General features: G+C 36.0%; 1 protein-coding gene across 1 annotated transcript in view; it reads right to left on the bottom strand.

Moving 5' to 3' along the window:
* Positions 1-27093, bottom strand: part of TOP2B (DNA topoisomerase II beta) — a 79726-nt gene extending 52633 nt beyond the window's left edge. The window contains exons 1-4 of the mRNA XM_044678054.1: positions 26792-27093; positions 8972-9142; positions 7353-7443; positions 4968-5031 (exon numbers count right to left, since the gene is read on the bottom strand). Of these exons, the coding sequence (XP_044533989.1) occupies positions 4968-5031; positions 7353-7443; positions 8972-9142; positions 26792-26908 (443 nt within the window). The 5' untranslated portion in view covers positions 26909-27093. The remainder of the gene's footprint in view (positions 1-4967; positions 5032-7352; positions 7444-8971; positions 9143-26791) is intronic.
* Positions 27094-27149: the final 56 nt, after the last annotated feature.

The raw sequence follows: 27149 nt of genomic DNA, 5'->3' as shown, positions 1-27149 counted from the left end.
TTAATTCCCACTCAAATTCTTTACAACTAAATATATCATCATTTCTACCCAAAAGTAACTTCCTTTCACTATTTCTCAATCTCTTGACATGAAGACAGAAGCATTCTCTCAAAAACTCAGATTTGAATCTTGGTATTATTTTTAATAATCCTTTCTGTCATCTCCTCCCCACATAATGCTCTTTTAGTTCTTCTACTTCCATGAATTGCTCATTCTTAGTCTTATCTTGAATACACTGTGCTAGTCCTAGACAACAAAGTTTCAAAGGTAAGTAGTTATCTCAGGCAGTATGTATCTTTAAGATACATTAAGATTCAATATCTTTTGAAGCCTGAATAGTTCTGAAACTATTAGATTTGGAGGTGTTGCTAAGCTGTCTACTTCCTGTCAGAATTGCCTACTTAAATGTTCATAGTCAGTTTAAAATCAGCACATATCCAGGCTATATAAGATATCAAGTCCTTGTTATTCTACTACCCTAGATAACTACAAATTATTTTAATGTTTATGAATTGATAACACTTCTAATGAATTTAATTTCCTTTCAAACAAATTTTCTCCAAATTTTACTGTTTTCTAGAATAGCAACTGATCTGATACAAGAACATGGATCTAATCTGTTCTTTTTCAGTGATTCATCCTAGCTATTCTAATACCTATTATCCCCACAGCTCAGGAGTCTATGAAGAAAGAGAAAATGGGCTAAATGGTGTGCTCTGTACTCTATATGCTCAACTTATCTCTTACTATATTAGTTTTAATATCTACTTTATATAAGTTACATAAAATTTTATTTTCTAAAAATTTTAAGCAAAAAAAGGACTATAGGGAACTATACTAAACCAAGATCTAAATAAATATTATATCATTATAGAAATGGTTTCCAAATGAAATTTTCTATAAAAAGATTTCAATAAGAAATCTATTTAAAAAAATAAACACCAAAATTGAACCTTTGTCTTCATGAAAGAATACTCATATCACAAGGTTATAAAAAGAAAAATAACTAAGGTTAATAAGACAATTAATTCAGCAAAATTACATTTTTTTGCTGAACTTTGATAATGAACTTTGGTAACAGTCAAGTCCAAAAGTCACCAGCTCTGATACTCAATGCCTGACTATCTGACATTTAATACTTTGTGTAAAATTCCACTGCTACAAGAGAATCTTTGAAATATTTTGTGGAACCAATATTTTGTGGGACCAAAATATTGTGGAACCAATAAACAGAATAAGAGACTCTCAAATTGGACTGGACCTCGGAGGCAACCAAATTCAACTCCTATCTTCAGAGAGTACCTTCACAATATACCCAATAAATCATCATTTAGGTTTTGCTTAACAATCTACTTAGGAAGTCCATTCCACTTTTAGAGAACTCTTTTAGTTGACAAGTTTTTCCTTAAACCAAGCTAAAATTGGCCTTGCTGCAATATCTACTCATGATTCTTGTTCCTGCCTTCTGGGACTACACAGAAGCAATCAAATCCCTTCTCTACACAATAGCCTGTAAGATGGTTGTGATGTGCTTCCTCCATTTTATCTTCTCTAGAGTAAACATCCATGATCTTGGAATTACTCCTCATGTGTCATGATCTCAAATAATTTATCTATCCTACTCACTTTCTATGGATGCTCTCAAAGTTTATCATTTCCCTTCTACAAATGTAGCATGCAGAAATGAACACACAAAAACAGTCTAAGGTCAAACTTAGAGCAGGGATGGCACCCATTTCATTCTGAACATTATGATTCTCAGAATATAAAGGAATACACTGCCAGAAACTGCAGCCCTAAGAGGTCATCTGAGCTAATCAAGATCTGATCATCCTTTTTTAATGTTTACTATATGTATTATCTAAGTCAAATTACATACCCTACTGAAGACTCAATTTCTTCATGATTAAAATGAAGAAGTTGGAGTAGAGGTCCTTTGAGGACCCTTCAAGCTCTAGATTTATGGAGCTATGAGCTAAGAATATTCACACAGAACACAGACTCTTCAAGAACAGCTTAAAAGAACTCTAGAAATATCTAGATCAATTTAGACATAAACAAGAATTCTTTTTTTATAACTTTTCAAGCCAGTTTTGTTCCCAAAGATCTATTGAGACGGACAATCCACTATTTTCCAAAACAGTTCCAATGCACTTTTGGATAGCACTAATTTTAAGTTCTTTCTCACATTAAACCTAAATCAGTCTTGCTGCAATTTCTGCCCAATGCAGCTACTTTTGTCCTGAGAGGCCAAACAAAAGAGGTCATTTTTTTCTACATGATGGTTTTCCGAGTATCTGAATACAGTTGTTTTGTCCCTCATGGTCTTTTTTTCCAAGCTCTAACATCCCCAGCTGCTTTAACTGATTGTTAAATGACATTATTTTGAAGTGCTGACCATCTTGAATATGCTCTAAATCAGTGGTTCCCAAATTTTTTTTAAATTTTAATGCAATTAATAGGAAAGATAAATGCACCTGTGGCCATCACCACCCACCCTGGATCGCTGCAGCACTCACCAGGGGGTGGCAGCACCCACTTTGAGAATCACTGCTCTAAATTATCAATGTAGGCAGCCCCTCCACTAACATAGACCACAATACTTCCATGACTTGACTAATGAACTTCAATGGTTGAAATCAGTGTTATCCTTAAACCAGAGCACTCAGAGCTGAATACAATACTACACATGTGCCCTGATTAAGGAAAAGGATTGTCATATACAACATTCTGGACACTATACTTTCCAATGCACTCAATAATATTTGCTCTTGCTTGCCATCTACACTATCACCTCCTTGTGCTTGCAATCCACTAAACTCTCTAGATCTTTTGGATGACATGCTCTGTAATACTATATTTACTAAATCAATTTTTCTAACCTATGAGATTTTATCTCTAGTAAATTTCATTTTATTTGATTTAACACAATATTGCAGCTTGCTGGGGTCTTTGGGGATGCTGACTTTTTTTCACCATGTTAGCTATTCCTCCAAAGTATCGCCTAGAAGTTTGATAAGACAAGTACTGATAAAAGTGACAACAAACACAAGATCAACCAGGACCAAAAACAGAATCCCAGAAAATATTTCATGCACACACTATTTTATTTCTTCTTTTTTTCTTGTAGCTCCTTGACATGTGTGGTTTTAAACCAACTATATAAACATTTAAGTGGGTTTTTTTGGGCAGAAGTGGAGAGTTTAGCCTCACCTCCAAATCAAACAAAGTATCAAGATTAGTCAAGCTACAAAAGATACCAAGTTTTTGTTAATGTATCTTAAAAGATGTTTACTCTTCTAGATAACTATCAGAAAAGTGTTTTAATATAATGAACTGTGATAACTCTTTTAGGGAATTTAATTTTGAAAACAATTTATTTTGTTATAAATGTTGCTGAATAGGAACTAAAGAAAATACTTATTACAAAAGATTATTTTTTGTATGCAATTTGTTACATACAACTAGGAACAACCAAAGTATTTTTCTAAGGTTCATCTTATAGACATTAAAAAGTTTTTTCATATAACCCATTCTTTATATTATTCATTGTAATAGTATTTTACTTGGATTAGAAAGTATGATATGTGTTTGATTAATGGGGTAGGAAATATTATTGCTTAGCAGATATAACCAAGCATGCAGCTATTCAATATATATTGAATATATTCAATCAAATAATAATGCAGTTGTCCAACTGCATTATTCAATATAAACACTCATTTAAAGAAAAGTATCAATTTCTTTTCATTTTCAGTATTCTTTTCTATACTCTGAATAAAAAAAATTATGTTTGCCTCAACTTATAGAGAGTAAGTGCTTCCTACTCCTTACTGACTAACAAATGGTTAAATAACATTTTTGTTTTCAAAAACTACCAAAATTGGGAGACAAAAAGAAGCAATAGGGGCTAGAAAAAGTCTTTCTTCTCTTTCTTCCTTCCCTACCTTTGACCCCCTTACGTACAAGATGATTAGGCAAGTATCTAGACTAACTCCAACATGATTGTTTGGTAGTAATGTCATATAACATATGAGTAATGAAAGAGAAAATCTTTTTTTTAATTCTGGTGTTAATAAAAAAGAATATTCTCCAAAATCAGGTTACTGCCAATAATTGTTCTCAATCTGCTCTCTTCTTGATTTTCAATGGCAATGTTGAATTATTCAGTATACCATAAAAGATAAATATAATTTAAATTTTCACAAAACAAATGTTTGTGAAAACAAAATTATTAAAAGGTTTATATAATTTATAATTTCCCTATCTGCAGTGAATAAGATCAGGTAAACATTCTGTATATATTCTACAATGCAAACAAGTAGGCAGTCCTCAAATTATGAATGTTATATCCCCCAAATTCTTTGAAAATCAGTTCGTTTATGGCTCCAAATATAATTTCTCAGGTCCTAACTGGTGATTTGGGTCTTAGGTCAGCCCTTAAATGTCTACTGAATTCATCCTTCAATCCCAAATTCCCTTGAAGCCTCTCTCAAGCCTGAGCTCCACTGAGCCCTATGTAGTTAAGAATGGCAAGAAGTATGACAGGAGAACAGGCAGTTTCCATTGTGACAGTCAGGAGAAATTCTAGTAGGAATTAGGTAAGAAATCAGATGAGGGGAAGGCTCTAAAAGCAGAGTCAGAACTGTCAGGGAGGGTTCTGGAAGCCTGTGGCTTTGTCGTGGGAGTGGCTCAAGAAGCAAAGGGCACTCCAGTAGAAGCTAGCATAAGTTTCAGAAACACAGCTGAAGGCTTTGCTCCTGTGGTAGCAGAGAATGGCTCAAACGACAAGGGGCTTCAGCAAAAGGAGGCATCAGTGATAGGAAAGAAATTGTTCAGTGAATAAGGGAGTAACATACATTCTGATGACTCATAAGCTGCAACGTTCATAATTCAGGAACCACCTGTATGAAACAATTTACTTTTAGCTAAGAAAGCTAGCTAAAGTAGCCTAATGGTGTACTTACGGATCAATAGAAATTTTGATACAGGTCATGTTCTTATCCCTCTGTTTATTGTCAGCTGCATTAACTACAAAATTAAACATTTTGGTGAGAATAATCAACTATTTAAGTAAATGTCTAAAGCTTTATTAAAAATAAGCAAATATATATAAAACAGTAAAACATAATGCAAAAGGAATAAAAAAGTTACTATTTGCATCCCTTGAAAAATTAAAATAACAATATTTTAACATTTTGAGGATTACTTTGAAATCAAAATAAAGCATTTCAACTGAACTAAAATGTGGGAAAGTTAGTTACAAATAAATATAAGAAAAAGTAAAACTGAAATTTAGTCACTTCAAACAACATATAGTATGCAAAATGTATTTAAAGTATTTATACAATAAAATCACAGCTTATAGTTTTAAAAGCTGGTCGAGTTCAGTCTTTTCATTATTAGGTTAAAAAATACAATTAATTTTGATTCAATTAGTCTGTCAAATAAACTGGGGGGAAAGCCAGTTTCTTAAGGAGAATACAGATTAATCTCATACATGTGTTTTCATGAGTGTTCTAAGGACAATTCAAAAATGAAAAATACTAAAAATACTTTCATTCTTTACTAATGTGTTAATTTGAACAAGTTCACTGGAAACAACCTGTCCCTGAAAATTATACAACTAGAAACTGTAAATGGAAACAATACACTTATAGATTTCATTGATCAGTATAACCCACAGGCATATTACTTGAAAAGAATGTTGCTGGGTACCTGGGGCCAGGGATTAGGGAAGCAAAAAGGGAACAGAAAAAAACAGTTAGGGTCAGCTCTGAAATTCTCCTCTCCACACATGGAGCCAAAAAGTAAGAAAGAAGGAATGATTAGGGGCCCAAAACCTTACCTATAATTAGACTGATCTGAGTAGCCTTCAGGAGCAAGTAGTAAGAGACTCAAAGCATGCAAGGGGCATTGAAAGGTTCCCTTTTGTCAAAAATATCTCCACCTTTTACCAGAATGATTTTAGTTAACAGTGTCCCCTTTTCAAAGGCAAATATCCTCCAAGATTGTCAAGTCACACTTTACTGTGATTTATAATAAAATCATGAAGCTGAAGATAGCAGTGCCAACAGTGTTTAAATGCCTTGTTCAAGGTCACATATGGAAAAAGACACTGGGACTTAGAATCCAGATCTCTTATCCTCTAGATGATGATTATTTTTTATTATACAATTCCCTCCCTGAACCTGGACTTGAAATCTGGTAACCAAAAATAAATTAAAATTAGAATTTTGATATAAGGGATATAAGCCAGGAAAAATAATTGTATAATATGGAGAAGACTAAACTAGACACAACAGAGGGCTTTTGAAAAGAAAGAACAAGTATCAGGAAGATATCAAATTTAGATAAAACAAGTGTCTGCCCTCATGGAGCTTACAGGAGAGATAAGACATAAAACCAAATAATTAAATAACACAATATTATATAATAAATGCATTACATAGTTCAGAATAAAATGCTATGTGAGGTTTGAAAAGGTGAGTCATCATTACACATAAAAAATTAGGGAAGGTTTTATAACAGGAAGTAGCATTTGATTTGGGTTTTAAAGGATGGGTGTTAATGGTGAGAGGCTACTCAATATATCTGAGGCAGAAAGATATAAGGCACAGATGTGGGAAAGCACAGTAACATTTCTGGAGGACAGAGAGTAGTCCAATTTAGTTGGAATATAGAGTAGTTTATTAAAATAATATAAAATTAATCTGCAAAAGCATAATGTATTAAATTAAGAAAGACCTTGAAAAATAAACAAAGGAGACTGAATTTTATTGACAATACAGAGACTGAAGATTTTGAGCACAGAAGGGACTTTCATGAAGAATATGGATTAACCTATCAGCTTTGTTAAAGGAAGGGCAATGATGATAAGTGTAGCTAATCTTCAAATCGCAAAAAAAATTGCCCCCAAAGGTCATTTTCAGCATACATTTCTCCAAAATGACAACCTATATATTATTTGTAAGTAAAGGTGATAAAAATAAAATGGGAAAGGTGAATAAAAATTCATTCACTAGTGGAAATGCACATCAGCTATGGGGTGGGGGGTGTGTGTGAAGGGGAAAGTAAGAACGTGAATCATGTAACCATGGAAAATTTTTCTAAAAAATAAAATAAAATAATTCATTCTAATGAAAAATGTTTATAACTTCTTCAAAGTTGCATATGAATACAATATATTAACAGTATCATACCTTTAAAACATCCTGAAGTAGCATGACTAGTCACTGTGATATCCTTAATAAATGCCTTCTCTAAATCAAGGCTATGTGGTCTTAACTCTAGGACCTTACAATTACTTAACAAAAGAGAGGCTTTGTCTCAATTCTAAAAAAGGTACTCACCAAGGATTTCATCAAAGATTTTGTATAAGCCTGGCACAAAAGTAACTTCTCTGCAATTCATTCCTACATCCTCATCATAAACCCACATTGACTGCAAATAGAAAAATCCAAAAGAAGTCTTTTACTACAGTTACTACAAGTGTCAGTAATATGAATTTCACACAATCCCAAACCACATTTTACTACTGAGAATTTTGCTTACCTTCACATTCCACATACTTAGTCCTTCAGAATTAGAAAAGAGTGAATTGCTTTCATGTAATAAATGATGTTATCTTCACCTTTTTCTAATCTAAACATCCACAAAACTGAGAAACTGCTCATTCTGTATGATCTATTCTTATGTACATTTCTTATAAAAATATTTAAATTGTTAATACAAGGCAGAAAATCTGACTAGAAATTCAAACATTTCCTTCCTCAACATAATATGTAATGGCACTGAAGTGGACATTTATTACACAGATTTAAATCACAATCCCTCCTCAAAAGTTTTCATGGTCAAAAAATTTCATGACCTGATGGTCAACTTTGTGATCTGCCTTTCTTCCCTTCATTACACTGTTCCTCTAATAACAGCCTGTCCAATATTTGGGCTATGTACCCATTTTGGTAAGGCCTGCTAGAACAAGGTATATAAAAATTAGACAGTCCTCAGTCAGTTTACTCTTGGAGTGATGAGGGTCCATTGCACTGAGGCAGTAGGATGAGGTTTTATTAGAGGTAACTCAATATAATAAAATCAAATAATAATAATACTAATCATCATTTACATTTTAAACAGTCTTTTAATCAATTTAGAGTATTTTTCCCATTCCTTAGCTTAATTTTACATTTAATCTTACTTCTTAAAATAGGGGTGATATCACAGGGATTTAGAAGAATCATCAAAAGGCCATAGATTCCCTTCTAGTCAACAAACTACTATCCACATGGATAAAGGTCTGGATAAGCATGAAACTACTCACACTCAAACAATCAGATAGGTTACTTCAAAGCTCTGACTCCTGGGGCAAGACCTATAACTGAAAGCATTTTCATGACCATTGAGTGAGGTTTGCTACTCTGGCAAGATTTTTCTTAAAGGCACAACTAACCATTCATTGAGAGAATGTATAATTTCTATTTTCTCAGAATTGTACTATCACAGTACAAATTCTGGAAAAAAGATGTATTCATGTACTATACACTAAAATAATGAGATTTTAAAGTGGCCTCCAATAAAATTGGTATTCCTTTCAATAGTCTAATGAACAAAAGTATAATAATCCCACCAAATCATACTCTATTTGATTTCCACAATATTATTCCATCTGCACATAAAATCAATGTAAGTTTCTAATTTAGAATTCTTTCAATGCTTGTCTTAAAGGATTATTGAATGCTTTTTATTGTTTTAAAAAAATTCTGCCTAATATATATTCAAGAGTCAGATGGAAAATAAAGGCTTTTAATTTTTATATACCTAGTCAGTCATCAAAGAATCTCAAAGGAATAAAATTCCTGGAGCATATTATCTCTCATCTTCATCTCTGAAATTATACAATAATCTATTCACAACAGTCAATGACAAATTATAAATAAATATATATATAAACATACATATGCATATCACTGACCTGAGTTAATGGTTCCACAGATCCAATGTATGTGTCAGGCCGGAGGAGAATGTGTTCAAGTTGTGTTTTCTTCTGATAAACTCTCTCAACAGACAACTTCTTTGAAGAATCATTTTTATTACTGCTTTCTGTCTCTTCTTTTTTTGCAGCATTGTTCTGATCAAAAAGAGTCTAAAATTAACCAAAAAAATAAATAACTGAAAACGTATTACTAAAATCTTTATGGATCATGTAAGTGGAAGCATGTTTGCTTCCTAAGTTTAAAATCTTCTCTCAGCCACTTTCATTTTTAAGTCCATAAATTGGTTGTCACTTACAAAGTCAGACTATCATCTATAGAATGTGTACTTATATTAGTTATGAGTATAAAGTTTTGCTTATTTTTTAAAATAGTTTTCCCAACTTACATATAATATGATCACAAGAGATTCTAAGAAGAGATAAATAAAAATAAAATAAAAAAGAATAAGAAAATTTTAGAACTGGATGAAACCTTGACGTTCTTCCGTTATAGCTGAGACAAGTGAAATCCAGAGATGTTAAGAGACTTGCACATGATCACACTAGTTTGTACCAAAACAAAAACTAATCACATGCTGTTGTTTCTTCAACCCAGTTGAGCAGCCTTTTCTAAACTAGTCCTCTTAGAGGGCTGTCAGGCCTTAACTTTTATCCCTGTCATCAAAATTTCCAGTGGAATATGAATTCCAACTAGAATGAGGCTCACCCAAGTCTGGAAGCCCATTGAAAACTGACTCTGGCTGGCCCATTCTGTGACCCACTAGTTATCTAGCAATCCAGAAGGGCACTTCATAGGGCAGGATAGCAGTGCAACACTTCCTACAGTAGGAATTCAGAGATGTAGAAGAGAAAAGTGGACAGAAACAAGAAACAGACTGTAGAGACAATATAACTCCCAAATTCATTTTAAAAAGAAGAAAAAGAAAAGAAAGCATACTTTAATGGGGCTTTACAAAAAAAAAAAGATATTTATTAGATCATGTACCACAATATTTGTTATGGAAAACGGAGTCACTTTAACTATGACTAGCATTTTTTGCCAACTGTATGACAGATTAAGGATATTAAGCAGGATTATCAATAACCTAGATTTCAACAGTTCAACAGTATTGTCATGGTGATGTTCCCTAACTGAAAATAAGGTTTAACTCACCAATATACTCACTCATCTTAAGAGCAAACATTCTTAATCTTTTGTGTCATGAATCCTCAGAATAATATTTTTAAATGCATATATAGAAAACCAATTATATTGAAATAGTTATGAAAATTTTGGTTTGGGGGTTTGTTTGTTTGTTGTTGTTTTGGGTTTATAGAAGTCAGGTTAAGAAACTTTGCTTTGGAGAGGAAATGGAATGATTTGCTGCAAGTTTGCCTTTTTTACCCCAGTCGATAAGCACCTACTATGTGAGAGTCACTAGGGACAAAAATATAAAAGTGACAGGTTCCATTCTTAGCATCCCCATCCCAACCCAAGGAACTTACAACAGAGACAGCTAAGTAAATGAAACACACACACACACACACACACACACACACACACACACACACACACACACACACACGAGTAAGAGAGCTATCAGGAGAATTAGGAAAGGCATAATGAAGGTAATAAAAAGTTGGATTGAACATTGAAGGCTTCAAAGGTGAGGAGGAACAGCATTCCAGACACATTGGGGGGGGGCAAAGGCACAGAGAGAAGTAGATTCTAAGGAATTCAGGAACAAGCAACTAGAGCAATTTGTTTTAGAGCATAGGGTACACAATGCTGAGTTAATGTGTGACAAACACGGAAACAGGAGATGGATCCAGATTATAAAAGGTTTTCAATGCCAAGTAGACATTTAAATTTCATTCTAAAGGCAAAGGAGAGCATTGAAGTTTCTTAAGCATAAGAGTAACACGTTCACATTTGTACTTTAAGAATATCAATTTGGCAGGTGTAGAGGATTAATTACTCCTCAATGTTACTATTTATACATATTTTATATTAAAATAAGATAAGTAGAGTTTCTTAGACCAAGCACCAAATTAGCAGGCATAGTCAAGAATATCAGCTCTAGTATTAGTTTGTCCAACTGCCAGCTTTGTGACAAAAATAAAAGCAAATAATTGTTTGGCAGTCTCAATGGAGTATTTGGGTGCCTCTAAAAGCCTAAGACATAGTAGGCACTCAATAAATACTTGATGGCTGATTATAAAAGGAAAAAGATAAGTGGCCAATATCAAGGAAGAACTATATCTAAAAGCTGTCATGAAACTTGAATCTTCAAATAGGTCACAAAGAGCTAATCCCTTAAATGTTGGTAATACCTTGGGTGTCAGGTCTGATTATACTGCCACTGCAAATATGTCCTGTTACACAAAGACTCACTCCAATTTTTCTGACAATTAAATTGAAGAGGATGTACAAATACCAATCTTCTAGCAGCCACAGAAGCTGAAGTCAGCACCACAAGACTTAGAGATTTCTCTGTGATTTCTATGCCAGTAAAACACTGTTCTATTTCACTTTTAGGGTCAGTTTTCCAGGGGCTAAACCTCTTCAACCCTAATGAGAGAGGAAGTCTGTTTTTCCAGAGGTAAGAAGTAACTTAAAGCCTTTTGCAAAAAATGAGATGATGTCTATAAGTGTTTTTAACTTGGGATGGAAAATGAGGGGAAATGGATTTAGAGAGCTTAAAAAGAAAGAATAGAGCTGAAGTGAAGCTTATGCATTTAGATAGACTGCAAGTCAGATCTATCATGTTTGTTTAGTTGTTGAATTGAAATATATTCTTTATAGAGTCTAGATTAGAGATTCTTAACTATTTTTTGGCATAGACCTCTGACCTCATAACACCCATGCAACTGACTTCTGAATAATATAATGACGAAATAAAATACACAGGTTTACCAAATAAACCAATTATTTTTTAAGTTCATGGACCTCAAATTGAGAGCCTCTGGCCTAGGTTAGAAATTATTATTTTTCTTTAATGCCTGGCATGTGGGAGGGGGGATTTCTTTAAATGAAGAGAAGAGGATTCATGTCCTCTATATATTTGGAAACAATGCCAAGAATTATGACACAAACTATGGGAATTCAAACATTAAATAATGAAAATACCAATTATAATTCACAGCAATTCCCTATTACTTGAATTTTATATAAAATTAAGGGGTTTAATAATATATTAAGTTAAAACAGTATGTTATATAGCTTATTTTTACTAAATATTTAATATTTAAACATGGAGAAAATCAATTTACAAGTAACTCTATCAAATTGCCCAACAATGCAGTCCAAAGCCAATATGTTTTGATAATGAGAAAATAATTTAAACTTAAAAACAAAACATAATTCTCCCTGCAAAAGATAATCCATAAATTCTTCATAAACCTTTTTTGCCAGTAGTTAAACAATGAAATTATGGCCAGACACAAGTGAGTTGCATGAGACTTTTGACATTCAACATTTAACATTCAACGATTTCTAATTTAGTTTATTTCTTTCACAAAATAATGTCTAATTTGATGTTAGGAGTGGACAAATTAATGCTTTTTAAAAAATCTTCTCAGAATAGTGATTGTAGTGACCTGTAAGAATTCAACTCTTGGGAGGATAAAAGGAAACTAGACAACAGCTGGTCTAAGAGTTCAGTCCTTTAGCTGCCTAGCCCAAACCCAGAGGAAGCTAATTGAAAGGCACTTTCACTGGGTACAAAATTTACCAGACATCTCAAATTAAGTCCTATTTGAGCATCTCCAAACCATGTGGGATCATACTAAACTGTCTAAAATTCTGGCCTCCCAGTTAATAACAGTGATCATTTATATAAAGCTCTAAGATCTGTCAAGTGCTTTACATATATCATCTCATATTTGATCCTCAGAATAAACCTGGGAAGAAGATGCTGTTGGAATCTCCACTTTTACAGATAAGGAAACTGAGACAGAGGTTAGATGACTTATCAAGGGTCATTAAATAAACATGAGACAGATATAGGGAAAATTTTCCTCCTTGCTTATTGAAGCAACTCTGGAATCTGCAACTTTCCCCAAGTAAGCATTACTACCATACAACTGAAGTTCCACTAGATCTTTTTAGTAAGAACGTATATTGAGAGGCAGTATAGACTCCAAAGTTGTGGTATGCTAGGATGGTGATTCTTATTTATTCTCCCTCATTTTGAAACATTTGCTTTTCCTATTATTTTCCTCTATAACAAGAACCCAGTATAATACAAAAGGGACATTACAATATACTTTCAAAATTTCTTTTAGAAAATGTACATTTCGGTACTAAATAACATCTTATAGATGTTTGAACATAAAAGGAAGCATTCAAGTTTTCATATTCTGAACTCTTGTGTAAAATAACAAAAACAAATAGCTAATGCCTCATTTACAGAATTTCATAATAAAGCAGTAATTTTGAGGTCATCTGTAGATTTCTATGGTTGCAAATCAATTTCCAAGTACAAAACTTTAAACAGCATTACATATATGTCTGTGTGTACATGTATATGTACAAGAATTCAGTGAACTGTTAAAATTCTGAATGCATTCTATGCTGATTAACATGCATTACTGAAGTAATGTACATACCTATCTCTATATATACACTCACCTTTAGATAAAAATACAAAAAATACAAAATACAAAAAATACAAAAATACAAAAAAAAGAAATCAACCTTTACTAAATAATATATGTTAGCACATATGTGAATCTAATGGATTTTAAAAATCCATTAAATGCATATCAAACTAGTATTTTCTTTTGGTGCAATGATTTTCAACTATATTAAACTATATTCTACTGTTTCCACAAGTGAATCTCAGCTTATATTATGGTATGTGTTTTAAAAAATACTTTGCCATGATTTTAAATAAAAACAATGAAGGGATAATCATTTTATTATAGCACAATAAGGAATAATAACAAGTCCTAAGGTTGACAGGAAACTCAGAAACATATAAAAATTATATGAGAAAGGTAATACTAGTAAACTACAGAAAAGTAAATTTACATGTAATAAATTATATTTAAATTTAATTGGTTTTAAAAGAAAAAGTCAAATTTAGAAATTAAAAATTATTCTAAGCATGCTTAAGGAAATAGTTTCCAGTTGTTAACCTCTCATTTGAACTTTAAACATGTATGTAACTTGATCTTTGAAATAATCAAAAAGCCATATTTAAAAGCTAATACAGAACCAACATTAAATTAATTAGTCTTTTAATTAATTAGTTTTATTGACTATAGACTATCAGCCTTAAACATAGCCTTTAAGGAATGCTTACTAAATAACCTTTCTGTTAACACATTTTTCCTCACTTGTTATTCTCTATTATATCAAGCCCAAACTCTGTGGCCTGACAATCCAAAGTCCCCAATAATGTGGTCTGGTTTTACCTATATAGAACCATATCTTCTCTTTTTGTTCTGGGATAGAAAATCAATCTGCTTCTCTTTCCTTCCTCATATGTACTCCATGCTTACTCCCACTATCTTTGTCTTTGTACATGTTGCTCTTCCCCATCCTAAAAATCTCTTCATGTACCTGTGAAAGGAAATTTTCATTCCCTTAGTCTATTTTAAGTTAATCAATCAAGAACTTAAAGTACCCTGACTTAACACTTAGTAAGTCGCTAACAAAGAAAGTCCAGCACCCTAAAAGGCCACAAAGCACTGCCCAGTGCTAGTCAAATTGAAAGATTGTGATTGATTCCTGATATGTGATGAGAACTGATGGATGGAGAAAACTGTATATAAGCGGGAGCCTGAGAGAGATTGAGGGTCTTGATTCTTGGTGGCTCTTCATTCTTGGTAGCTGTTAGCCTTGGGAGAGTGAGCTCTGGTGGGATTCTTGGGGTCTTGGCCTCATGTGCGCTAAGGTTCTCAGCGGTTGTTCAGCATCTTTGGCTCTTTGGATTTTGCTTCCTGATCCGGACTTGGATTCTGGTGAGACTTGCACTCTGATTCACATGTGTGGCCTGGAGGCACTAGAATTAGGACTTAGGGTATTTTTAGCTAGGCAATATTTTCTATCTCTTTCCTATATTTCCCACTTTAATATCTCTACCTTGCTGTAATAAAGCTACTAAACTGCATTTTGACTTAAGAAGTTAATTTTATATATGGTGACCACAATAATTTTTTAAATTCTTATATTTGTCAAATCCATTTTAATTATTACACAAGCAAATCCTGCCCAGCCTTCAGGGATCATGTAGTTCTCTCTTCTAAATACTCACTCACTGCAGCTCAGGCTCAGGGCAGACATCCTCTCATCCTGGAGATTTGTTGCCCAGCAAAGTTACATCCAAGGCCTTGAAACTCAACAGTCTTCCTTCAGAGATTTTGCCTTTCCTGATAGATGCTAGACTGGACAGGAAGGTATTCCCCATCCACCTAGATCTTGTCCTTCATCATCCACTTCCTACTCATTCAATCAATGTGACTGATCCTAATAATATGTCTTTTCTAAGTTCACAGAAGGAAGAGATTGCTTTAGTGTGGGTCAAAATGGAATGGGCATGTCTTTGAGATAAGATATGATCTGGTTGCATAAGAATGAGTAGGATTTGATTTGGATAACTTAAGAGAAGAAATCACAGAAAGTAACCAAGCAAGGTGAGAAATGTAAATAGGTTCAGAAGTGAGAATAATCAGGTCATATTTAAGAGAAACAATGAAGTGTCTAGTTTGGCAAAAAGCTGAAGGCTTATAATGGAAACTGGCAAGAAATAAGGTCAAAAGATCAGTCATCACTCAACAAGTATTTATTAGGTGCTCACTGTGTGCCAAGCACTGTTAGTGGCTGGGAATACAAATCCTAAAGCAAAATAATCCCTGTCATTAATATGCTTATATTCCATAAAATGGATGTATTTGATGTAGATAAACAGTAAAATGAAGGAGCACTGGACCTTGGTATGAATCCTGATTCTGCTGCTTGCTACCTACGTGTTCCTACTTAAACTACTTAAATTCTGTGGGTCTCAGTTTCACTGTCTATAAAATAAGGATTGGACTAGATAATTTCTAAGATGTCTTCTAAGTCTTGTCACTACCAAGCAATCCCTCCTTATTTTATTTTATTTTATTTTAAATTTTAAACCCTTAACTTCTGTGTATTGACTTATAGGTGGAAGATTGGTAAGGGTAGGCAATGGGGGTTAAGTGACTTGCCCAGGGTCACACAGCTGGGAAGTGTCTGAGGCCGGATTTGAACCTAGGACCTTCTGTCTCTAGGCCTGGCTCTCAATCCACTGAGCTACCCAGCTGCCCCCTATTTTATTTTTTTTTTAAACTCTTACCTTCCATCTTAGAATCAATACTGTGTATTGGTTCTAAGAGTGGTAAGGGCTAGGCAATGGGGGTCAAGTGACTTGCCCAGGGTCACACAGCTAGGAAGTGTCTGAGGCCAGATTTGAACCTAGGACCTCCTGTCTCTGAGCTTGGCTCTCAATCTACTGAGCCTCCTAGCTGCCCCCACCTCCTTATTTTAAATAAAGCTTTTCTCTGCTAATTTAATCCATAGCACTGTCTCCCTTCACTGAACTAAAACAAGGTTTATGATTTGGACCTCTTACTACGAACTATTTTATCTACTCTCTAAGTGGCAGGGTAGTATGGTGGAAAGATCACTGGAGCCAGGAGAGACTCGGTTTCAAATTCTACCTCTTACATTAACTAGCTATATAACCATGAACAAGTTATTTAACCTTTGAACTTCATTCTCATTTGCAAAATAGGGATGATAATATCAGCGGTAACTATCTCACAAGGTTGTTAGTGAAGCTTGAATGTGATAAAGTTCTTCATAAAATATTTTCTATTATTACTATTCTATAATTTCTTCATCTATGCCTCTTTCATGAACATTCAAATATTTGTTAAATTGGCTTGAAGTAGGGTAGATAGATTTCAAGACTAGTTCCAGGAACATAACCATATCAAAGCTAGAAAACAGTCATGATACCTGCACTACAAGAACAAGAAAATAGCAGGCAGAATCCTCTTTTGACCTCTTGGCAGGAGAGAGTTTATCTTGCTACCTGGTTTGTTGGCAGCAAAGGAATTTCTCTTTATTGATTCATGCTGGTACCCTACTGGCCCCATTCTTAATGAATTATAGATTCCAGATTCAAAGGATATTTTGAGGAAAAAGTCAAAGCTAGGAAACTGCCTTGATTCATCTACATAGAAAGTATAGACAGAGGGAAATTCCATTTTTCAGTGGGATTGCCCATGTCCCCCAGTGCTACCCAGGCTAGGTTGCAAAGCAAACTTTCTTTAGCTGAAAAAAAAAAGGTTAAAAGGCAATCTATTTACTACCTCCTTGGCTGTCACATGCCATGACAGCTCTGAACAGTAAAATGTTTCCACTGTTAACTAATAAGTACTTCCTGGATAAAACTAAAGGAAACTTCTAGAAACACTGACATATCAAATTTTCATTCCCCCCCCCATTCAATAAACATTTATTAAGTGCCTACTGTTTGCCGGGCTCAATCACATATAAGAACTTAGAAATGAAAGAAAACAGCCTGAAGCACAGTATACAAAGGATCATAAGCCTAATTATTTTAGGTATGGGTGATAAGGAATCTTTTGATCCAAAAAAGATAATTTGTTATTTTTTATTCTTTATTATTTTAAAATTCATTTTAGCAACATTGGTTTTAATTATATTCTAATTATTGTCACACTAGAAAAATGAACCTAGCAAAGGAATGATAATTAGTGAGTTCAAAAAAACTTTAAGTCCTGAACAAGTTTCATAATAAAAAATCATGAAGACATAATTTTAGTTTATTTTGGGAATGACTGATTCAAATTAGCTTCTAGTCAAAGTACCTATGACACAAAAGGTAATCTCTAAGAAATCAATATGTTAAACTTCAAAATTAGTGTTTTTTCAAGACTTTTGAAAAATAAATGTAAACATCATGATAAAATATAAACAAAAAATAAATTTAAAGCTCTAACTTTAAAATTCATTAAATCCACCCTATAATAACTTTTGTTATATTGTCAATTTCCAATGATTCACTTTTAACTTTTAAATCTGACTATCTTTTCTGAGGCCTATATTACTGGACTTTTGAAAGGCTGGCTAATTATCTATTTTTCTATACTCTTAAACATGGGTGACTGTCAAAACTCAGTCCTGAGTCTTTCTCTCTTCTTTCCTTACAGTTTCTCCCTCATGGTCTATTATCAGATCCCCTGTCAAAGATATGCATATGACTAGTCACTTTCTTGAACTCCAGTTTTTAAATACCAACTGTATGCTGGACTTCTAGAACTAAATGATCTGTTAGCATTTCTAATTCAACTTTTCCAGAATGGAACTTATCATCTTCTTGTGTTAATCTTCCTGCTAAACTCCCCTATTTTTGTTGAAGGTTCTGCCCCCTCCCTCATCACAGTGGTTTGTAAATGCTGTGATCTTGACCTTCCTTCTTCAGGCTTTCAATCCTGAAAGCCAATCAGTAGTGATGGTTCCACCTATTCTACCTCAACACCATCAGTCATATTCATCCCTTTCACTCCACTCACATTACAAAGGCTTTCATTAATTTTTGCCTAAACTATTATCCTAACTTCCTAATTGAACTTTAAGCCTGCTTAAATAAGCTCTTTCCTCTCCAATCTATCTTTCACACAGTTGCCAAAATTGTCCTCCTAAGGCACAGATTTAAACATGTCCCTCCCCTGCTTGACAATCTACAGAAGCTCCCTTCAAACTCTGAGAGTAGCTTCTCAAACCCTTTCTAATCAGGCTCCTACTTCCCCTTCTCTCATTCACATATGCTACGTTACAGTCAATGGTACTGGCTCTTCCTTGTAAGTGACATACTCTCTCCACTTGTGTAGAGGCATAGGTTGTCTCTGTGCCTGGAGTACACTTCTTCATCTTGGCTTTTCATAATGCATAGCTTTTTTCAAAATTCAATGCAGGTGCTACTTCCTCCATGGACCTTTCCCTGATTTCCCCAGGTGTTAATCCTCTCTCCCTCTTCAATGTGCTCCCTACCTGTTGTATCACTCCAGGGATAATGTAAGCCTCCTTTACTATTAGGAACAATTTAACTTTTATCTTCCTGACACCAGCAACTAGCAGGCTGCCTTGAATATAGTAGGTATTTAATGTTTGTTGAATCTTAATTTTGAGTGATAAAAGAAAAATACTCAAATGTATAATCAAGATTGAAAATCTCCAAAAATATTATGACTTCTCAACCACCATTGCCTCCCAAAATTACATCACTGAGAATTCAAGTTTTGTAGTAACAATAGGTACCAATATTTCTTTGGTTTCCTTTGGTTTTAAGGTCTTCCATGAATGAACTTTCTCTGTCTCTAGGGGACAAATTAAGATTGAAAATTATCAAAGAATGGAGATTGTCCCAGAAAGACGCAAGGAAAACCGGAAGCAGGAGATTTGAGGAGATATGATAATAAATAATAAATAATAAATAAATAAATAAATAATAAATAAACACTGGGTAGTAATGAAAGCACTTGGATGCCCTTTGGCAGGTGCTAGGCTTTTTGAACTCTAATATCAGGACTTATAAAAAGGACTAGTACTTTGGGTCTTGCCCACCTCATCAGACTGTTGTGAAAATAAAATAAAACATGTGAATATGTTGTAAGCATTATGTAAATATAAGGTATTGTCATTTATTGACTGATTTGTGACATACCTAAGTTAGGCTGGTGATAGGGAAAGTTCATGGTCATGCATTTATTTACAAGTTTATCTGAAGCTTACAGCTTGTGAATCCTTTCTAGAAGTACAAAACTCTTTAGGAACAAGCATACTCCAGCCTTTTAGGCTAAATACATCAAGGAATGTTGAAATGAAATTGCTTCATTGTGTTAAGTTGGATAAGAAAGATGCTGTTATTAAAATAAGATCATCAAGCTACGAAATTTAAAAGATTGTAAATGACAGGATCGCAAAACAGTGCTAATACCTAAAGCACATTTACCAGTCAAAAAATGACAGAGCCAGAGTTGTGGCCATCATGCAAGCATCTGGCAGATTTGAAATTATAGGCTATGGTGGTCACTTTCAGGAAAACCAGTATTTTTGAATCCAAAAAATTATAATGTTTCTTAGGTAGTGAGGACAATGTCACCTACTCATGTATCAGAAAAGGTGGTAGGAAGGAGGATTCTGGTAAGAATGATATTACAGTACTATCTTATACACATTTATAATGCATAACACTGTAGTTGGAGGCAGCTAGGTGGCACCCTAGTTCCCGGAGCACTGGACTTGGAGTTAGGAAAATCTGAGTTCAACTCAGTCCTCAGACACTTACTAGTTGTGTCACCTTGGGCAAGTCATTTAACTCATTTACCTCACTTTCCTCATATGTAAAATGGGGATCATAATAGCACGTCATCCCCGGGATTGTTGTGAGGATCAAAAATATAATAGATGTAAAACACTTAGCACAGTGCCTACCACATAATAAGCAGTATAAGAATATTAGTTATTATTTGATTCTGTATTTCCCAGCACGGTTGTGAAGATAATATGAGACCATATTTGTAAAATATTTGGTACAGTGACTGCCATATGGTAGGTGCATAATAAATGCTTGTTCCTTTCCTCTCCTTCCCTTCCTTTTAGTTTGTAGCCCATAGTTGTAATATACAGGTTGTATAATATGTAGGTTATAAATACAACCTATTTGTAAGCCATGGTTCCTGAAAAGCAGTGTGGCAGAGCAGAAAGCTGTCCTTAGAGCTCAGAAGATCTGGGTTCAGGTTCTGCCTCTGGCACCCCTGCAAGTAACTTAACCTCTCACTGTTCTTGAACACTCACTGAAACTGTGAGAGAGGACACTGCCCTCATGTCAGTGGAGGGAGTACCTCTCTCCCCTAGAAACCTAGATCTGGCACCTGGGCACATCCCTGCAGTCTATAAAGCAGCACTTCACATATATCTGTTTGATCCTAGAATAAGAGAATTGAAAGCTCAGAGACCCATTCAAGGTCAGCCACAGATACCTAAGATCATACCAAATGCCAACAGGGAGAGGTAGTCAAGGACTTGAATACTCTTATTTACCTCCCATCGCTTAGAATGGGAAGCTGCTGGAGGAAGGTAAGAAACAAACTGACTGGACACCACTATCCCTGGGCTCTTATAACTAATCATCTTATGACTGAGAGAAATATTCTAGATTACAGCTACTTGTAAAATGCTTTAGGAAGTGTAGAATGCTTTGCCTGCACTGTTTCCTCTGATATTCTCATCAGCCTTGCCACAAAGGGGATGACCAATGGAAGAAGCTATGGGTTTCAGGGCCACAGATAAGAGGGGTCTGTCATTCCAGGGAGGAGTCATTACATCCTCTGAGATAGAAGGCAGGAGGAAAAATGAGTGTGTGTGTGTGTGTGTGTGTGCAGATGGCCTCAGTTTCCTTTGGAAAAGACATCAACAATTCTTTTATTATCTTATTGATTTCTCAACAAACTCCCCACAGCAACTCAGCCCCTTTGTACATACTATCTCTCAAGTACGAAAAGGGTTCCTTCTATATGGAATGACTAACATCCCTTAAGGCCCAGTTTCGGTGCTTCCAACTCTTCCATAAAGTCTTCTCTAAATCCTTTCTTCTCCTGGTACCCCCCAATAAAGGTGATTTCTCCTCCAAATTTCTCATGCATTATTATGATCTCTTTCATGTACTGATCTCCTTCCAACTTGCATAATAATTATTTGCATATATCTTATTCTACAATTGAACTGTACTCTTTTGGAGGGAAGAATGAATGAAAACAGAAAGATCTGTGATTATTCATCTTTTTATACCTAGAAGCCAACACAGTGCCTTGTATAAAAGAGATACTCAATAAATGTTTGTTGAAATGAAACTGAATAAAATAGTTGCAACCATTCTCTAGAAAACATATCTAGAAAACTTCAAAATATACAACATAAAAATATTTTTTAAAGAGTAAGTTAGCTTATCAGGCCTTAATATCAACAATCTAGGAGAAATTAAATTTAATTTTTTTCAGTCTTAAAAATACTTGGTTTTCCCCCAATTACATATAAAAACATTTTTTACTTTTTTTAGATTCTGAGTTTAAGTTCAAAATTCTAAAACTACAATAAAAAGAAAAAAATAGTAATGGAGTAATTTAACCTTATCTTTGGCAGCAGTCATTATTGTCATTCTGCATACTGGCAGTCCTTGCACCTAGTACAGTGCCAGGCACACACAAGTGTTTAATTATTTCCTATTGATTGAATAACTGATTGACAGCATGAAGAAGGCAACTAAGCATAAAACACTGGCCTTGGAGTCCAGATCTAGATTCAAACTCCCACACTTACTGTGTGACCAAAAGCAAGTCACAGCCTCTCTGAGGTTTAGGTGGTATGATAAAATGGAGATAGTATCAGTGGTAATAGTTAACTTGAAAGGTGGTGTGCAGCTCTAATGAAATAATATATCTCTTTGCAAATGTTAAATCACTACATAAATGTCAAACATTAGTAGTAACTTCTGTGCTCCATTAGAATAAAATTGCCTTTTTGTCTACTGTTTTGTAATAATAACAATATAGTTTTTAAGGTTTGCAAAATGCCTCACAAATATTATCTCAGAATCCTCATAACAACCCTGGGAGGTAGATGCTATTATTATCTTCATTTTACATTTAGATGAGGAAATGGAGATCCACAAAGGTTAGATGATTTGCCCAGGATCATACAGCTAGTAAAAATCTAGAAGTCAAATTTTAACCAGGGTCTTCCTGATTCAAGGTCAGGCATTCTATCCACCTATTTCTATATTCATGAGATCACCCTCTTATGCCTGCTAAACCAGAACTTCACTTTTTCCTGGAAATTTTGTTTTAATTTTTTCCTTCTATTATTTTCGTCTTTTAGCAGAGATATGACTACCAATTTTCAACTGCTGACAAAAACTCTCCTTCATTCTATCACTGGTAATCAAAAATTTTGTCACCTGCCACCGGAAAACGTGTCACTTGATAAGCAGAGAGCACTGGACTTTTAATTGGAGCCAAAAATCTCTCCAGTCTATCCCATCATTTTATTACCTTCTATTCCTGTGACCTCTGGCAAAGATCTCAGTCTTATCAAAGGAACTGTAAGACACCTTGGCAGTCATCAAATCCCACTCATTTTACTGGTGAGAAAAAGGGAAGCCTGAAATGGTTAAAGGACTTGACTGAGGTCACACAGGAAGTTAGGTAGCCCAGCCAAAATTTGAACTCAAGTCCTTGGACTTCAAATCTAGCCTTTTACCACTTGCTAGCCCTGTTCTTTCATCCTTAGAAAAAGGGGAGGGGCACCTACCTGTGCCACCTATTTCAAAAAGGTGTTTTCGAGCACTACATGAATGTAGGCTATCGTTATTATTATGAACAATACAATTCAAAATGCAATTAGAAAAGTTGAGTTGGAAAATTATTTTATAGATCAATAATTTTAAGCAATCATTCAAGACATGCTGTCACTCGTACAAAAGAAAATTCCATTTCAAGTTCTAGTCAGTACTAAAAATTGTAGAAGCTATATCATAACTTAATAATCTGAAATATCATTTGATGGTTTTCTCTAATACACCCATTCAAGTGAACTCAAAACAAATTACTTTTCTTTAATGAATCTTATATCTCTATCACTAAGTTTCTCCAGCAACTTTAGTAGACACTTAACACATTTTAGTAGCTGAAGCAATTGAAATTTGGTAAATAAAGTGAATGCATCATTTATGATGATCCAAAAAAAAAAAATTATGGCAGCATACTTGTTATGTTTCCTGAAATTCTGTTACTTAAGAAAACTTATAGAACAATACACTTTGATATCATTAACACAAAATCTATTTTTAAAATTGATTTGTCCTCTATAAATTAGTTTAAATCACAATAACTTTATATCATAGCCACAACTCAGAAAAGGCATAAAAATCAAGTCTAAGTAAATATCAATGTATAATTTAATTTCAAAAATGCAAAATGAATCTAGTTCTTAAAATGAATAAAACCACACAGAGAAGTCAGTCAACTGCTGTCAGAATTTTACAAGTCAGGCTAATGAAATGAAAATTTCACAATTTGAAAATAGATCATTTGATTACCCATAATGTTGGCTAACAGTAAACTATAGTTTTTCCAGCAAAGAATCCAAACCAGTCAGCTTGTGATTTTTACAACAAAATGTTTATTGCAATAGAATGAGCTTAGTATTAACTCTGACTTGGACATCTAATGTAATCTTTATTATATAATCTTTATATGTTGTCAAATTTAGTAATAAAGAAACAAGGAATTTAACAAAAAAAAAAAAACTATTTCTTTGCAGTCTTTTCCCATGTCTCAGCCAGAGTTTATCATCTCCTGTTTCTAATTTATTCACACTATCTTTCTCCAGTCAAATCACTAATAGATACTTAAAATAGAAATAGATACAATATTTTAGAAAGTAATTTTAAAGCATTGATCATAACTATAAAATGTAGTTAAATATTTTTCTACTCTCATAAACAGACTTTGCAAAAAACTTCCATAGCATACAAACAAATGACTTGTAAACCTTTGATAAATTAATAGATGAGTCTAGTCTAATTCACATAACCCCAGTACTAGATTGAAACAAGCCTGATTTAAAGAAGAGGAAGTTCTAGTAGAATAAATTAACTAACAAAAGGCCCATTTGGAGGGAGGGGTGGGAGGAAGAGGGGAAAAAGAAGTATCTTGAGATGATTAATAGGAGTCAAATACCCCTGGAAAAGCAATACCAGTGAATATAATATACTGTTTCCCCCTACTACCCAGAGCCAGTGGATTTCTCTACGGTTAGCTACATGAAGGAAATGACCCTAGTCTGAACTCAAAGCTGAGCAAGTGAAATGCCTCTGAATTATTGATCTGCCGTGGGAACCAGGTCCCTTCAGGTCTTCCCTCTTCCCAGTACTTGCCAATAGCAGATCCACATCAAAATCCTCCAGGTCTGGTAGGAGTTGGAGCCCTTTCTGAACTAGGGGACCTTTCCAGTACACTCCACTCAGGCCTATGCCCATTTCACCTAAGCTGCTGACATCTCTAAGAGCTGCTTTTAATCATCTTAACCCTGATGGATGAAGGAAGAACCACAGTGGATTAATTTCTGTAAAAATAGGTATCCCCTGTGAGCTGCAAAATGTATGCAAGACTCAGACCTTTCTTCAGTTCTTTAAGTGTTGGTTTGAGGGGAAGTTGGCTGTCCACATCCCCTTTTTCAAGGGTAAAGGTACCATGAAATAATTGGCATTTGAGACTCAAAACAACTCTGGGTTTCCCCAGCCCTAAAGGCAGTATCCTAAAGCAGAAAAGGGAGGAAGAGAGTGTGTGCCAAACTACAGCATCCCAACCAGTCTTCCCAAGTCCCTTTTTTCAGGGTAAGGGCACAAAGAAAGATTTGGAATTCAGGATAAACAAACAAGCCACAGAGGTCCCTTTCTTCTCCCCCAGTTGAATTACAAGGTAGCAGCCTACAGGGTCTTTAAGTATTAGGGGAAAGGAGTCTTCTCGCATCCCCTTTCTCAGGGATAAGGACCGGAAAAGTATCTGATATTCAAGATAAACACACAAGCCTGAGGGCTTCCCTTACTCAGATTAGGGCAGCATTCCAAAGAAAAGGTGGCTTGTGCAGAATATGGACCTGCAGCACTCAGAGCCCCCCGCCAACAGGTGACTGAAGGCTCGAGGCTGGAGATACAAAGAGGCAGGAACAGGAACACTCATCCCCGCTCTCGAGGTGCAGAAACCTATGGGCGGGAGGGGACCACCTGCAGGCAACTAGGAACAAACAAGAGGCGGCCAGGGTAACGGGGGACAATCTAGGAGGAAGGCCACTACGAAGAAAGAGGCCTGCAGGGCGGAAGCGAGGGGGGGGGACGCTTAGCAAACAGCATCCCCCCAAGTCTGTAAGCTTTCACAGCTTATAACTTCACTAGGACATTTGGAAGCTCTGATGGCTTTAACCTGCACCGAGACTTGGGGACACCTGGTATTGATCAAATCCCTGCACTAAGACTTCTGGGACACCCGGTACTGAGCAAAGCCCAAAGTTAAGGGCTTGAGGCTGCCCCAAGACGCTGGGGACACCCTGGATGGATCACTTTCTAAGTTCAGGGACTAAAGCTGCACCAAGACTTTGAAGATACCCAGGACTGATCAATACACAAAGTTAAGGCTGTCCCGAGACTTTGGGGATCTCCGTATTGATCACTCCCTTAAGTTCATGGTTAGAAGCTAACCCAAGACTTTGGGGAACACCTTGTATTAATCACTTTTCTAAGTTCTAGGCTGGAAGCTGTCCCGAGACTTTGGGACCCCAAAATTGATCAATACTTGAAGTCAAGGCTGCCCCTAGCCTATGGGGCGCCCCTACACCCCTGCTGATCACGGCGCACTACGACTTAGAGAACACACTGTATCCCACCAGACCCAGACCTCGCCGCCCCCATCTCAGCCCTGGCCCAGAGACCCAGCAGGGGGCCTGGCGGAGGGCCGGCGGCTGCACCTTCAAGCCCTACTGCGTCAAGGGAGAAAGTTTAGGCATCCCCCACCCCCCGCACTCCCCACCCCTGCTCGTGGCAGGGAAAGTGGGGAGGGGGCAAGGGGCGGGGTAGGCGGGGGCTCCCCGTCCCTCCCCGGCTGTCCCCTCCCCCTCCGCCGAGGCCGAGAACAATGCGGAGGCCCGGCCCGGCCCCCCACAAAGGCGCCCGCCTGCCACTCGCCCGCCGTGGCGCGACTCACCACCCAGGTCAGGCCGCCACCAGCTCCCCCGGCTCCGCCGCCGCCGCCGCCGGCTCCACCTCCGCCAGCTCCCCCAGCCGCCGCCGCCGCCGCGCCGCCACCGCCGGCCTTGGCCATGGTGGGCGCCGCTCGCAGGCCCGGAGCCGCTGCCGCCGCCGCCGCTGCTGCTCCGCTCGAGGCCCGAGCCCCGGGCAGGGGCTGGAGCGGGGGCTGCTGGAGCCGGAGCTGCTGTCGCTACTGTCGCCGCTGTCGCCGCTGTCGCCTCTGCTCGCCCGCTGCCCGCCTATCCGCGCCTGTGCCCGGGCCCCATGGCACACTCGCGCCTCACACTCGCCTCCCCTCCCCCTCCCCCACGCGC

The sequence above is a fragment of the Gracilinanus agilis genome, chromosome 5 (assembly GCF_016433145.1).
Source record: "Gracilinanus agilis isolate LMUSP501 chromosome 5, AgileGrace, whole genome shotgun sequence".
NCBI lineage: Eukaryota > Metazoa > Chordata > Mammalia > Didelphimorphia > Didelphidae > Gracilinanus > Gracilinanus agilis.
Note: the sequence above shows the minus strand (reverse complement) of the source record. Positions and strands in the feature narration are given on the sequence as shown.